Source organism: Arachis ipaensis, chromosome B01, assembly GCF_000816755.2.
Source record: "Arachis ipaensis cultivar K30076 chromosome B01, Araip1.1, whole genome shotgun sequence".
In the NCBI taxonomy this organism is placed as follows: Eukaryota; Viridiplantae; Streptophyta; class Magnoliopsida; order Fabales; family Fabaceae; genus Arachis; species Arachis ipaensis.
The window spans coordinates 9,174,947-9,189,152 of record NC_029785.2 but is presented as its reverse complement, the minus strand read 5'-3'; the positions used below and the strand labels follow the sequence as shown (position 1 = coordinate 9,189,152).

The window sequence follows — 14,206 nt, the reverse complement described above, 5'->3', positions numbered from 1 at the left end:
ATAAAAAATATTAAATGAACACATTATTTTTATAATTAAATCTTTCTTTTTCTTACGCTCTTTTTTTTTTTAAACTAAAATATATGATTATCAATATTTAATTTGTTAAACTAATATGATTAATCTTAATTACTAAAATGACTTAACTAGATAGTATTGCCGATACAAAATAGATGTCATATTTAACATATTTCAGACACACAAATCCCCATAACTCAATCAAGTGTTTGTATTCCATGGTTTGTATTAACTATTAAATTAAGCCTTTAATAAATGGAAAGATAACTATTTTTTAAATGCTTTTTTTTTTCTTTAATTACTCTTTCTTTGTGTGTGTAGCATTATCCCTTATAATTTATATAGGCTCTTCCAAATTCTAATTACACTACTCGCACTTGCACTCTCTGATTAGGCTCCAATCCATGTACACACTCACCTGAAAGGTTTCATCATTCTCAGCAGCCACACTTTTTCCCCCTTTATACAAAGTTCACACCTTTATTTATTTTTCTTTTTGTCTTTAATTTTCTTTCTGCTGTTGTTCTTGTTGTTTCTCCATCACTGCCTCGATTCAGGAACTGGGTCATCATCCTCTGACCTCTGATTGTGAATTAAACCACTTTGACTTTTAAAGCAAGGACAGGTAATGATAATAAAAGCACACCCTCTTCTATGTTTGAACTTGTTGAGATTTTCTTATTATTAGTATTATCATGCTCTTAATTGTGAATTATTGTTATTATTATTATTATTATTCCCGCTTTTTTTTTCTTGTTTGGATTGTAGTGCTGGAAGGAGGAGTAGTAGTGTGGTGTGATTCTTGTGACATGACTTTGGTCACCGTGCCCCTCTTTCTTTGTTTTGCTTTTCCCTGTTTTTGCTCCCTTGGATTCCGCTGAAAGTGTGTTCTGTGAAGCAGAAGAACAATTAAAGTTGTCAGCTTTATTGGAATCTGAGGAAAATTTGGCACTACCCTCTTTTGATTGCCCCTGTTCTTATTTATATCCTTGCTGCATGCTGCTGAATTTGAGTGTGTTTCAGTTTCACCACAAACAAGTTTCAATTTTGGGGGGTGCTTCTGCTTCTTGATTCTCAACTCTTTTAAGTAAATTCAAGTTCAAAGCCTCAAAGCTTCCCATTTTTGTGTCAAGTTTAGTTCTTCAAGTGTTGGTTGCTGCTCCCTTTCTTCTACTCTTAAATTTTCTTATTTTCTTTTTAATTTTTGTTTCTGTTATTTGCATGTGCTGAAAGTTTGTTACTTTTCTTGGATCTGTTTAAACCCTAGTATCTGATATAGTACCTTTTTGTTGGGAATTTGGATTTAAGAATCATTAAGCCTAGGTAGTACTTTTTTCTTTGTGAGAGTTTTGGATTTAAGGTTTAATCATCATTTGTGTTTAGATTTATACTTTAAGTGACTTTATTATTATTTTTTTTCCCTCCTTGAAGCTATTGTGCTTTGCCAGGTATACATTCACCATGGATTCACCACATTCTGTTGTGTCACCATTCAAGAGCTTGGTCTTGAATGAGGCTACTGAGAAGCACAAGCATGATGATGTATTTGAGGTGAATGGAAAAGAGGCTGTGATGTCAAATGGGGATGAAGATTCAATTGGCATGCTTGATGTATATATACACCAAGCTAGGGACATTCAGAACATCTGCATATACCATAAGCAAGATGTTTATGCCAAGATTTGTCTTACTTCTAACCCTGATGACACTGTTTCCACCAAGACCATCAATGGTGGAGGAAGGAACCCAGTGTTCAATGAGAATCTAAGGGTTAGTGTTAGGACTATTGATTCCTCACTCAAATGTGAGATTTGGATGCTTAGCAGGGTCAAGAATTACCTTGAGGACCAGTTGCTTGGTTTTGCTTTGGTGCCTTTGTCTGAGGTACTGCTAGTTCAGGATGGAAAATTGGAGAAAGAGTTCTCTCTTTCTTCAACTGATTTGTTCCATTCTCCGGCCGGTTTTGTTCAGTTGTCGCTTTCTTACGCTGGTGCTTCGCCAGATGTTATGGCGATTTCTACAATTCCTAAGGAGGTTGGAGCGCAGGACTCCGAGACGGGTGAGTCGCTGACGAGGGATTTGGAAAAGATTGAGTTCCCTGATCCTAAGATTGTGAATGAAGATCACTTGATGGCGTCGGAGTATTTCGGCATCCCCTGTGAGGAGACTCAGTGCTCTGCTGATAGCTTGGCAACTTCTGATGGTGAGAATCAGAGCTCTGAAGCGGGTGTTCGCCTCGTGGAAAGCTTCTCTGCTTGCAGTGTTGAGTCTGTTCAGCTTCCTCCCAAGGTTGATTCCCCACCCAGCAGTGTGTCAACAAATGGTGTCACCTCTCCTGTGCCTGCAAGCTCAGAATCATCTGAAGCTGCTGCTGCTAATTCCAAGTCTCCCGGTCAGGAACAAATTTCCAGCACCAAAGATGCTAAAAATGTGGATACTATAGATGGTGAGAGTGATTCCTCAAATGGGGTTCTTCCAAGTGTGTCATTCCCTAAGCCTGTTGTTACTGTGAACCTTGTCCCAGAACCGAATTTGGTGCAGCAGGATATAGTAGACATGTACAACAAAAGCATGCAGCAATTTACTGAGTCATTGGCCAAAATGAAGCTTCCTATGGACATAAAAACTGAGGCAACTAGTTCAGGGAATTCGAGCACTGAGGAGAAGACACCGAAGAGTAACAACTCGCGCGTATTTTATGGTAGCAGGGCTTTCTTCTGAACTTTTGTTTCAATGGTTCAAATTCAATGGAATACAAGGCAAGGTGACTGTAGATTCTAGAACAAGAACTTATGTTGTAATAATGTGTACTATCCAGTGTGGTTTCTCCTTCTGTGTACTTCTTCAGAATGTTGTAGGTTATAGTGAATTATAACTATGTACTCTCTCTCACAAGCTTGTTATCTTAACTTCTATTCTATGTGAACTTTTTCTTTTCTTTTCCTTTTTCTTTTTTGTGTTACCTTTACCTTCTTTATTTAAATTATGGTTCTTTTTGTTTCAATGTCAATAATTGTGAAATCTGATTTCAAAACACAAGATACTAATCATCTGCATAATCACTAGCGATGATCATATGGTCCCACTCATTCACATGGTGAATGCTAAAGTAGATTAAATCAAAATCTTAGCATACAAGATACTAATCATACTCAAAATCACTAAAGATTTTTGCTTCTTTCCTTTTCACATGAAAAAAGTTCATACGGTACTGTTTATATGGTCTGCATCATAATTCAGCCTATACTTTTTCTCGTTCCAATTCAAGAATTATAGAATCATAATTCATAAAACATTATAGAATTTTTGGATTGAGCTTCTTTCTTGTGAGAAATTAAATCTTACTGATGCAACACTTCAAATCCTTTAAATGCAATTGGAACACTTAAATAAATGTCAAATTCAAGGAAGAAATACACACAATGACACAATAATGAGTTAACAGGAAATTAGAAAGCAGAAGCTTTTGGTACTTGAAATTCCTAGTATTATACAAGGTAGCATGCTATTTCAAACAGGCACTTCAACTATCTCTGCAGATCTTGCATACATGTGCCTCCTACAGATCCAAGCAATCTGACCATTATCCCTGTACCGAACTCGCCATAGTCCAAACTTCTCTGCAATGTCCTTCCCTGTGGAGCACCTCCTCTCCCTTAAGAAATCAACCACCCATTGTTGTGCTGCTCTTAAATCTTGTTGAATGTCCCTTGAGCCTTCTGCAGCCCTATTTCTACGGCCGAGAACAGCTGCCCCTACAGCACCAGCTGCAGCTGCCCCAACAAAAGCTGAAGAGCCGGCCAAATGAGCCATTTCCTTGCTCAAGTCCGGTATCATTTCTCCCATTCCGGCCGCAAGATGCGCACCTATCTTTAGCGCTAAAGTTACCAACTTCATGAATTTCTTCATATATGGAGCCAAACATTGCACAGCCCTGTTATCAACTTGCATGATCTCGCAACCCATCTGATCTTCAACAACATGCATTTGTCCCCGGAACTCACATAACATGTGAAGCCGTAGTGCGGTCATGCCAGAAAGCATGGTAGTGATCAACCTTCTAGAATAGTTTTCTGTTTGAACAAAATAGAACAGGTTTGGAACTTTCCTCTCCTCAACCTGCACATTGTAGGTTGCTAGGTAGTTCACTTTGCGATGAAGTTCGAGGAGGAGCCTATGCTCATAATATCTCAGCCCCTGGATTTCCTGCTTCAAGTCTCTGATTTCTTGTTCAATAATCTTTAGCCTGTGTAAGACTGCTTCAACTCCTTTTGCAATTCCCCCAAAGCTTGGATCAACTGTTTCAGCTTGATTGCTCAAAGCCAAAGATTGATCTTGTCCTTCTGGGTTATTTTCAGGTGGTACTTGCAATTCTTGAGCGAGGTCATATAAATCATGATATCTCCGATGCAACACTTCTCGAAAGTCATCATCCGATAAAAGGTCTCGTGCTAAATCAAACCCAGCTTGGAGGATTGGCCTACCAGAATCTAAGACTGGACTCCATGTGTGCTGATAATCATACATGCTGTCTGCAGAAAGAGACAGAAGCGCTTGTTTAAGTAGCTGCACGGAAGCAGATTGTGTTTTTCTGTATCTAGGGGGTGTCAAGTTTCGGACACATTCGGGCCTTATGATGCTTTCGGTCAAGGTGATCCCATGGCAAAGGCTTTGGATTGCTGGAATTATAAGCTGCTGAATGACTCTTAAAGTTTCTGTCAAGTTTTTGGTGGAGCATGCAAGGATGTCAATATAATAACCCAATTGTCCTCCAAGCTCTACTCTTATGTAAATTCCATTGATGATGATTGAGATGAGGTGCTTCTCAAGGCTATAAGTTGCTCCATGTTGATTATTTAGAGTCTTTACTCTGTTGTGAAGGTGCACCTGTGATATCGGATAAGAAGATTTAGTTAGAAAATCATACAGACCAAAACTTCATGAATTTCTAGGTATTGTAGCTACAAATACTTTAGACTTTTGAGTGAGGATCAAAACGTGAACAATTTTGGGAAATGAGTAGTTTGTACTATTAGAATTTAGTAGACCAATTCAATCTCGAGTTAAACCACATGTAAAAGGTTATAAAGGTTTTCCCAAGACTTATGACCTTATCTCTAAGCGATGTTGGACTCGAATACATCCCGGCAAACTTCGGACTGGTTAGCAACTTGGAGCATGAAATTTGATTGACTGAGAATATACGTGGTTCCAATAGCAACTATAAGATAGATTTTGATATCATAGTAGAATTGAGTAAGTTTAACTCGACCCTAAAGCTAGCTCGGTAATATGACACTCTAATATGTACTATAACCATTCCTGATATGAATAATTGGTGATATTATGCATTACATGTTTAATAATTAACTAAAAAGGATGGATTCTAGTGATAGAAACAACTTAATTTTATATGTATTCTTTTGTTTTTGCACTAGGAACCTAGATTCAGCTAGATTCTCCATGATCAGAAAATTAGCCAACACTAGATAAAATCTGAAATAATTGGTGTAAGTGAATAATAATTTCAGGAAAATAGTTTGATGAAAAATAAATGCAAAGGGATAAACTTAGAGTGTGTCCAGAGTAGCTTTTGCCTGCAAACGAGGGAAGAATCCTGGAGTTAGAAACATGTGACTAGAATCGTCACACTCAAGATGACGTCCTGCGTACAGGCAGTCCAGTGTGCTTAGCTGCCACCTCGGAGTCTTCCCTCTTCCTTCTTCAAGAATGGAGGGAAACAATAGCAGAGAATTTGGATCTGATGGATCTTGTTCATAGCACAACTCGAGTTTCAGCATCATTCTCACAAGATCACTAGCCTCTAAGTTCTCAGATACCTTTGAACCCATACCAGGAATGGGGCTCTGCAAACTTCCTCTTAAGATTTTCTCCAGCTCCTTCCTGCTAATAAATCCATTGTTTTCTGAGGAGTATTGCTTCCTCACATTTAACTTTACAAGCTGACCAAGTGCTTCGCCACAAAACCACTCACAATCTAATATTAGAAACCCCAACTCTTCAAAATAAATCACCTCACCAATGTGATGAAGGCAAGTAGCAATAGCTCTTCTCCTTATTTCCACTTTCCCTTTGTTATCATTTCTAGACCGGATTCTCAAAGCCGGCACTTTCGCTTGGCATAGCTCGCCAAATTCCTTCCACTTCATTGCTGGCTTGTTGTAATTCTCAGTTCTCCAGTCTGATAAAATCTGTATCAGATCATTGCAAAGTTGATAAACTCGCGGCACCCTTTCTAGAATAGTCTTGCTTGTCTTTCTGATGTAATGAGTGAGTTTACTAACAGATGCAGAAGATCTTGCATCAACTGTGAATATTGTTGGATAGAAATCAACAAAGCCATGGAACTTGTCTCTCAGTCTCTGAATTGAATTGACAGTATGCTGCAAATTATGTGACGGTTGATTGATCTTATCAAAGTGTGTGAGAACAACAGCAACACTCGGTAGCATGCATTGTTGTACTGCTCTTTTTGAGTTGGAAACTATGAACCTTAGCCAATACTGCAGATCTTCTTCAATCTCTGTTATGCTTTTTGGTTCTTTGTTACCCGGTTTCCTAAATAAACTAGATATTACAAGGAAAAATGATGCACTACCATGCCCTGGGAACATAAGATCATGGAGGGAGAAAAACTCATGCTGCCCGGCAAGATTCCATACTGAAATCTTTGTGTCCTCATCCTTGAAAGTTTTTATCTTCATCCCTGCTGGTTTGACAGCCTGCTCCACTGGGTTTACTATTGTTCTGACTTGATCCAAGTAGGTTAATGCCGAAGCAGAGAAATTATGAGATATTGAATTACAAAGTGTTGCCTTACCTGAAAGATGAATTTAAATTATGATTATAGTTGATTTTATGGTGTTCAAATGACAAACAATTAAGCTTAGTTTTATTTTAATGAACTCCCAATCTATGAACTATGAGACGAAATGCCATCGATACAGGGATACAACAGTGTTTCGACAGGATATGGATGGTATAGTATAACACATAAAACTGACAAAATGCAGATATAAAAGCCAAATCTGTGCTTAAAGAGAGGAATAATGATGTTAACATTATTGTAGATTGTTCTAGTTAATCATAACAAAATGTTATCATCCAGTTGATCATTCTGGAAGTTCTATTTATATAAGTATAAAATTTCAGAAAGACTAATATAAAAAAATTGTAAAAGTATAAGTAGAAGAATCTAAAAGTATCAATGGAGTAGCCAACACGACATGTATCCGATGCGAGTATGGCACCGAGTTTGAAGTAATGATGCATTATAGATTCCGATATTGTTTTATTTATAGATATGAGATGATCTTCCATGAAAATTAATCAAGTATTAATTAATGCACCAAAGTTTCAAGCATAAATACTTATATTCAGCCTTACCTGCAGATTCTTGCCCACAAAAGAAGACTCTGCAACTCTTGGGCTGTGTTAGCGGCATGCTGTTGAGCAAATCCATTTCTGGTTCAGTCTTCTCATTCTGCCCCAATCTTTGATAAATTCCTTGAGTCTTTCCAGAATTATGCAAAGGTGTTCTTGAGAGATCAATGTCTTCAATCCAAGGATTTATCTGTAGTGTCTCCATCATTGTTTGCAGCAATGTCTCTCCTTGAACACCTTTGCAGCCTTGTAGAGACAAGAGTTTCAAACTAGCATTCTTCTCCAAACTCTTGAAGATTTTGACAAAGTCATCTGGTCTCAAACTCTCATCCTCATGAATCCCGAGCTGCCGGAGAGTCTCGTTTGTTGTTAGCATCTTTGTTATAGCGGCTAAACCTTCCCTACCTATGTTGCATAAGTAAGGACACGATTAAACGAAGATCGAATATGATACAACGATAATTTATAAAAGGAAACTACAATATGTATGAAATAAAAAAACATATTTGCACATAATTTTGAATCATTATAGTTGATCAGATCCTATTCCTGAGAATGCTATATGGTAAGTGTGTGTAAGAAAGCATTTCAGCATTATAGAAACCTGATCTTTTGCAATATTTTCTGGTCATTAGCATAGACACTTCTTTTTGTGTTCAAAAACATTATTTTCTAACCTCTTTTAAGCATCACTTGACATAACTATTAGTTTCTAACCTTTTTTTTGTGTTTAATGTAATGCATGCTGCTTTTTTATTTTTTATGTCATAAATATTAACTATATTAGTAGAGACAAATTAAAAAAAAAAAAAACACACAATTTCTTCTAAACAAGATAGAACAATAGTTAAATGAAAAATCTTGCTTTTTGGTTCAAGAAATTAGTTGACATGTAAAAATAAGTCTAAGATACCAGAAGTTGATGCAAATACACATACATAAGTAAAATTGAAGTATCCATGCATCAATATAAAACCCTACCTATTTTTGTTCTGCCACCTCCAAAAGTAACACACTTCAAAGTAATGTTGGCTTGCCTTTGCAGGGCTGAAAATCTACTCAAAGGGCAGAGCAGATGCTCCACGCCTACTCCGCCGAACCAATTTCCTGTTAGATGCAATGTCTGCAAACTCCGGTTCTTGAAGAGTCCAGCCGCAACATACACAATGCCCTTGTTTTTAAGACAAGTTCTTGATAAATTGAGCTCTTTAAGTGTCTGGTTTTGTTCCAAAACCCACCTTAACTCCTTAGCACACCGAGACTTAAGCCGGACTCCGGTCATATCGAGTGATTTCACTGTCAGGTTCATTCCTAAGGCGCAGGCGACGCGGCAAGTGCCAGAGAGATTAAGCTTGTAAATTCTTAGAGTACTATTCTCAGGAACAAACTCAACAACCTTTGAACTTCTTTCCCCCTTTTCACCACTCCAAACATGAACCTCCATTGTTCTGTTCCTTGCCAAAACAGCTGATATAAGAGGAGTAGCAGTGATGGCATTCGAGTCGAAAATGGTCAACAATTTCAGAGTTGGATTGACTTCAATCATCTTTGAAAGCTCTTCAGCACCCCTTGAACCAATTGAATCATCCCAAATCTGAAGCTCCTCCAAACTATGATTCACCATGAGAGCAGAAGCAATTAGTCCAGCTCCAACTGCTCCAATCCCAGATTCCGAAAACGTAATCTCTTTGATCACCCTATTTGTCTTCAGAATATCACAAAGCTCTGAGAGGCTTTTCCCATTGAACCTGTTTCTTCTAAACAAAACTTGCTTTATGCTTTGATTATTGTCACTGTTCCCAAAAAGGGTTCCAAGTTTTCTTACCTCTTCTGTCTCCCACACAACTGAATGAAACTCAAGGTTCCTCAATGTGCATTTGGTCCTTCTGGATTCAGCCAGTGTTGTCAAGATTTGAGAGAACAATGGGAGATTCTCTTTGGAGATGTTTATGTTTATGGAGGCTTCTGTTTCTTGGTAACAGTTTGAGGTTGGTTGGGAAAGATAGAAGGAAACACATTCAAGATTTAGGGACTCGGATTTTAGTGATTGAAGTGCCCATTGTAGCTCTTTCATGTTCTGGTTTGAAGCCATAACAGAACAAACTATGATGTGGGTTTAAGGGTTTTGTTGGAAGACATTGTCCTGGTTTTTGAAAATGGTGTTCTTTGATTGAGACACTGTAAGAATGTCTTTTAGTCACACCTGCTATATTCTTAACTTGTCTTTGAAGGTGGCACTTGGGAGAATATATGAGTAATCATCCATTGCAAAAGACCATGAAGGGTCTCCAATAATGGATTAACATATTTTAAAACCGTGTTAATACCCAAATTAGTTTCTGAAGATAAGGTATTTTTTAAATTCATCCATGAAATTTTTTTCAATCAAATTAGTCCTTCAAAGATTACGAATTAATCATATCTGTCCTTTTTAGTTACTCCATTGATGATGTAAAATGTTAATTGATAGCATACATGACACATTACATGTTCAATTAGACCTTGATTAAATATGTTCACAAAAATCTATCAATTTAGTTACTAGGTCATATTAAGAGTAAGATTTTTGTAATTGAGAAAAATGACTAAATTAATAAATTTTCATAAACATATTTGATCAATATTCAATTAGATATATCAGATATTATATATGTTATTAATTAACGTTTTACAACATCAATCCTTAAAGAAATTGTTAATGGAGTGACTGAAGCACTGTTGGGTTAAGAAATTAACTAATATCAATTAATGATGAAAAATATTATTTTATTAGGTTAATCATTCGATTAGTTTTTAATTGTGTTTGATAAAGTGATGCAGGCCAAAGAAATAAAATAGTTGCAGTAGCCCAACAGATAGAAAAATAACCAAGTCTCTCAGTGGGCTCTCAAACACTAAAAGCCGAAAGTAATATTGCAAAAATCAGCTGAAATAAATGGAAACATATCCAATCCAAGCCCAAGTAGCATTCATCAAGCTGAACCTTTTCCAATACACCTCACAAGTTTGCTTCGGTAAGAACATCAGAGAAAAAGAGTGAGAAAGCTTTGTTCTTCCTCTTGCTCATTTCACCAAAGAAGAAAGAAAGAGAAATGTTAAGCAAAAAGCAAATGTCTAATCGCCGAAATCAAGCCGTGTTAAGTCAAGTCAGAAGATAAAGGTGATTTATTTCCATTTGCATGCATGTTAATTTCTTCACTCCTTCTCCAACTTTCTGCGATACTATTTTTGGATAAATGGAGAAAGAAATCGTTGATCTCTGCTGTTGTGAATCAATGGTTCCCAAAGTTTCTTGGAGCCAAAGCACATTCTTATTGGTGCAGATTTGGGTTTACCATTGAAACAATTTTTCTTTGCTGATTTGATGTCTTCGGGCAAGCAAAAAGAACCAGCTTTGAAATCCCTAATTTAGGGATTAACTGAAAAAGTGATATGGTAAGTTGGTAGCACACAGTTCAAGGAGTTGACATAGGAGAGAGCAAATCAGCATCATGCAAGGAGATACAAAAGAAGATTTTTCATCTTTCAGAAACTAAGGAGAGAGAACTAGCATTTGAGGTTTATGTTCTGAGAAGAGTTCTCTGAAGAAGTTCATCAACTTGGACAATGCTTCCCAGTCAAAGGAGCATTCTGCCAGAATGAAGAGCTAAATCAGAGGCAAGCAAATCTGGTTCATCACACAGTAAAGAGGCTGTTGAAGCATTAATTTCCTTCATGTTTTACAGATTTTAAATTTCTTTTTAATGTTTATCTTTCTGTAATTTTTTGAGGTAAAAGACTGAATGAGAGAGTTCTTGAAAGATCCTAAGAGTGGAAAGACGCAGAGAGAAACACTTGAGTGGAAACCCTAAGAGTGGAAAGAGGCAGAGAGAAACACTTGAGTGAAAAGCCTAGAGTGATTTTAGATTTCTTTAGGTTGGTGTTATGTCTTGTATCTTGTACCAGTGAGGTACCCCTTTTTTAGTTGGGTGAGCACTAAGAGTGAAGAGTTAGGTATTAGCATAACCAAGTCAAGTTAGGATAGAACTTGAGAGTGAAAGGATTATGTCAATCTTGTGGAATTGGTGTATGTAATACTTTAACTATAGTGGAAATTTCACCACTGTTGTGGTGGAGACTGGATGTAGGCTGTATTGCACAAGGCAACTGAACCAGGATACATGATGGTGTCAGCTTCTCTCTTCCCTTCTCTGTTCTATTTTTTGATATTCATGAGACAAAATGAAATTGTCTCATAAATTTTTCGCTGCTGAGTTCAAACAGAATCAGACTGAAAGTTTGTTTTAAAGGGTTATTTTATTAAAGTTAAAGAAGGTCATAAATTCAACCCCCCCTTCTCTAGTTCTTCTAAAACCTTCAATTGGTAATCACAGCCAAGGTCTCAAGAATTAAGCTTCACTTCTTGGAGCAAAGGTCCAATGGCGAACAACTTGGGCACAACCACAGTTGCCTATACTCTAATTGAAGGCCAGTCAAACAACAGGTCTCCCTTCTTCAACGGGAAGAACTATGCCTACTGGAAAGAGAGGATGAGGATCTTCATTCAATCCATTGATTACAACATATGGAAGATTGTTGTGAGCGGCCCCAAGATTTCAACAAAAATAAGTGCTGATAGAATGGTGACTCCAAAAGAAGAAACTGAATGGAACGATGACGATAAGAAAAAAATGGAGCTAAATGCTAAAACCATCAACCTTCTTCACTGTGCTATCAGCTTTGAAGAGTATCGAAAGGTGTCTAGATGCAAGACAGCCAAAAAAATCTGGGAGAAACTCCAGGTTACACACGAAGGCACTAAATAGGTCAAAGAAACGAGGATTGATATGCTATGAAAAGAGTACGAGATGTTTAATATGAAGGATGAAGAAAGCATTAATGAAGTGTTTGAGAGATTCTCAATCATAATCAACAACCTTGATACTATGGGTACAACCTACTCAGAATAAACCCTAGTGAAAAACTCCTTAGAAGCCTCACAAAGGAATGGGAAACAACTGCCACTATCGTAGCCGAGAGTAATAACCTAAGCCCTATAACCTATGATGAACTAAGAGAAAAACTCCTTACCTATGAAGCCACACACACAAACCCAGACTCAAAGAAAAAGGGAATAGTCCTCAAATCAAAAATAGAATCAAAAGAGAGTGAGTCTAGTGATGGTTTTTTAGATGATGAACTTGTGTTTTTTGTTAGGAGACTTAGAAGGATAATGAAGAATAAAGGCAAGTACAAGGGTTCAAGTTCAAAGGAATACAAGAAGGACTTGAGCAAGGTGATTTGTCATCATTGCAAGGAGGTTGGACACTTTAAGTTCAACTGTCCGAAACTCAAGAAGGAGGACAAAGGGAAGAAAGAAAAGAAGAGAGTGCTCATGGCTTCTTGGGAGGATCTTGAGAATGACTCAAATGAGGAAGAAGACTCTGAAGGTGAAGATAAAATCTGCTTCATGACTGGTAATGATCAACTTGATGAGGTAAATTATTATTTATGACTTGTCCATAGATGATTTACATGCTATAATTGATGATCTTACACTAAATTTCTCAAAACTGTTGGATAAGTACAATAAATGCAAATCTGAAAAGGAAATGTTAAAAGCTGAAAATGATTTTTTGAGAGAAAAGGTGAAGGAAACTGAATGTTCCTTGGATATTATTGAAGAAAACAGATTTCTAAAATCTGAACTTGAAAAACTAAAAGGAAAGCACATTGTGGATCCTTCTCAAGAGCTTATTGCTGAAAACGAAAGATTAAATGAAATGATTAAAAAGTTGAATGGTGATTTAGCAAAATTTGCTCAAAGTTCTAGTAACTTGGATAAATTACTTGTAAGTTAAAGACCATTGTTTGAAAAATTTGATTTAGGTTATGTAACCAAGGAAAGTGCAGTTTTTAATGATTCCTCTATGAAATTTGTGGCTTCTTCATCAAAAACTAAATTCAATTCCAACAAACCTAGTCTTGGATATGCTCCCACATATGAAGAGGAATTTGATGAATTTCATACTAGTGAAACTGAGCCATCTTCAAAAACTGAACCCACATCAAATAGGCCAGGTCTGGGATACACTTCGAATAATGAAGTTGCTTTAAAAAACCTACCATTTTACAAAAAAAAACTCACATTCGAAAAGTCCAAAAAATTTCAAAAATTCTGGTTGGAATGCTTTTGCAAAGAGGAACAATTATAACAAAAATCAGTTTGTCAAAAGAAATGCACCTCTTCCAAAAACCAGAAAATTTCAGTCCTTTAATCATTTTCAGCATAATAACTCACCTCAATTTCAGCAATATACATCAGAAAATTATTGTTTTAACTGTAAGAAATTTGGTCACTCATATTCACAATGTTTCATTGAAAAAAGAATTGTAGAAAACCAAATTTACAATGTTGCTTGTAATTTCAATGCACTTGGGCAACCAAGATGGATGAACTTCAAAGGATCCAAATTAATTTGGATACCTAAGGTTACTTGAAGTTTTTAATGCAGATTTGCCTAGCATCCAAGAACAAAAAGGATATGTGGTACATGGATAGTGGATGCTCAAGGCACATGATTGGAAGGTCAACTTTCTTCATCAAACTAAACAAGTATGGTGGAGGTTTTGTGACCTTTGGAGATGATGGAAAAGGTAAAATAGTTGCTATTGGAAAAGTAGGTAATAATCATTCTACTTTCATTGATGATGTCTTTTTAGTAAATGGGTTGAGGCATAATCTTTTGAGTATAAGTCAATTGTGTGACTTAGGTTATTTAGTGACTTTCAAAAGATTAGAATG

At 36.7% G+C, this 14,206-nt stretch overlaps 2 protein-coding genes across 2 annotated transcripts; one reads left to right on the top strand and one right to left on the bottom strand.

Moving 5' to 3' along the window:
• Nucleotides 367–2,966, top strand: LOC107624701. Its single transcript, XM_016327158.2, has 2 exons — nucleotides 367–643; nucleotides 1,467–2,966. The coding sequence occupies exon 2, from the start codon at nucleotides 1,480–1,482 to the stop codon at nucleotides 2,737–2,739; it is 1,260 nt and encodes a 419-aa protein (XP_016182644.1). The 5' UTR covers nucleotides 367–643; nucleotides 1,467–1,479; the 3' UTR covers nucleotides 2,740–2,966.
• Nucleotides 3,367–9,699, bottom strand: LOC107624734 (protein TORNADO 1). Its single transcript, XM_016327176.2, has 4 exons — nucleotides 8,404–9,699; nucleotides 7,426–7,827; nucleotides 5,616–6,859; nucleotides 3,367–4,905 (listed from the first exon to the last, which is right to left on the bottom strand). The coding sequence occupies exons 1-4, from the start codon at nucleotides 9,512–9,514 to the stop codon at nucleotides 3,529–3,531; spliced, it is 4,134 nt and encodes a 1,377-aa protein (XP_016182662.1). The 5' UTR covers nucleotides 9,515–9,699; the 3' UTR covers nucleotides 3,367–3,528.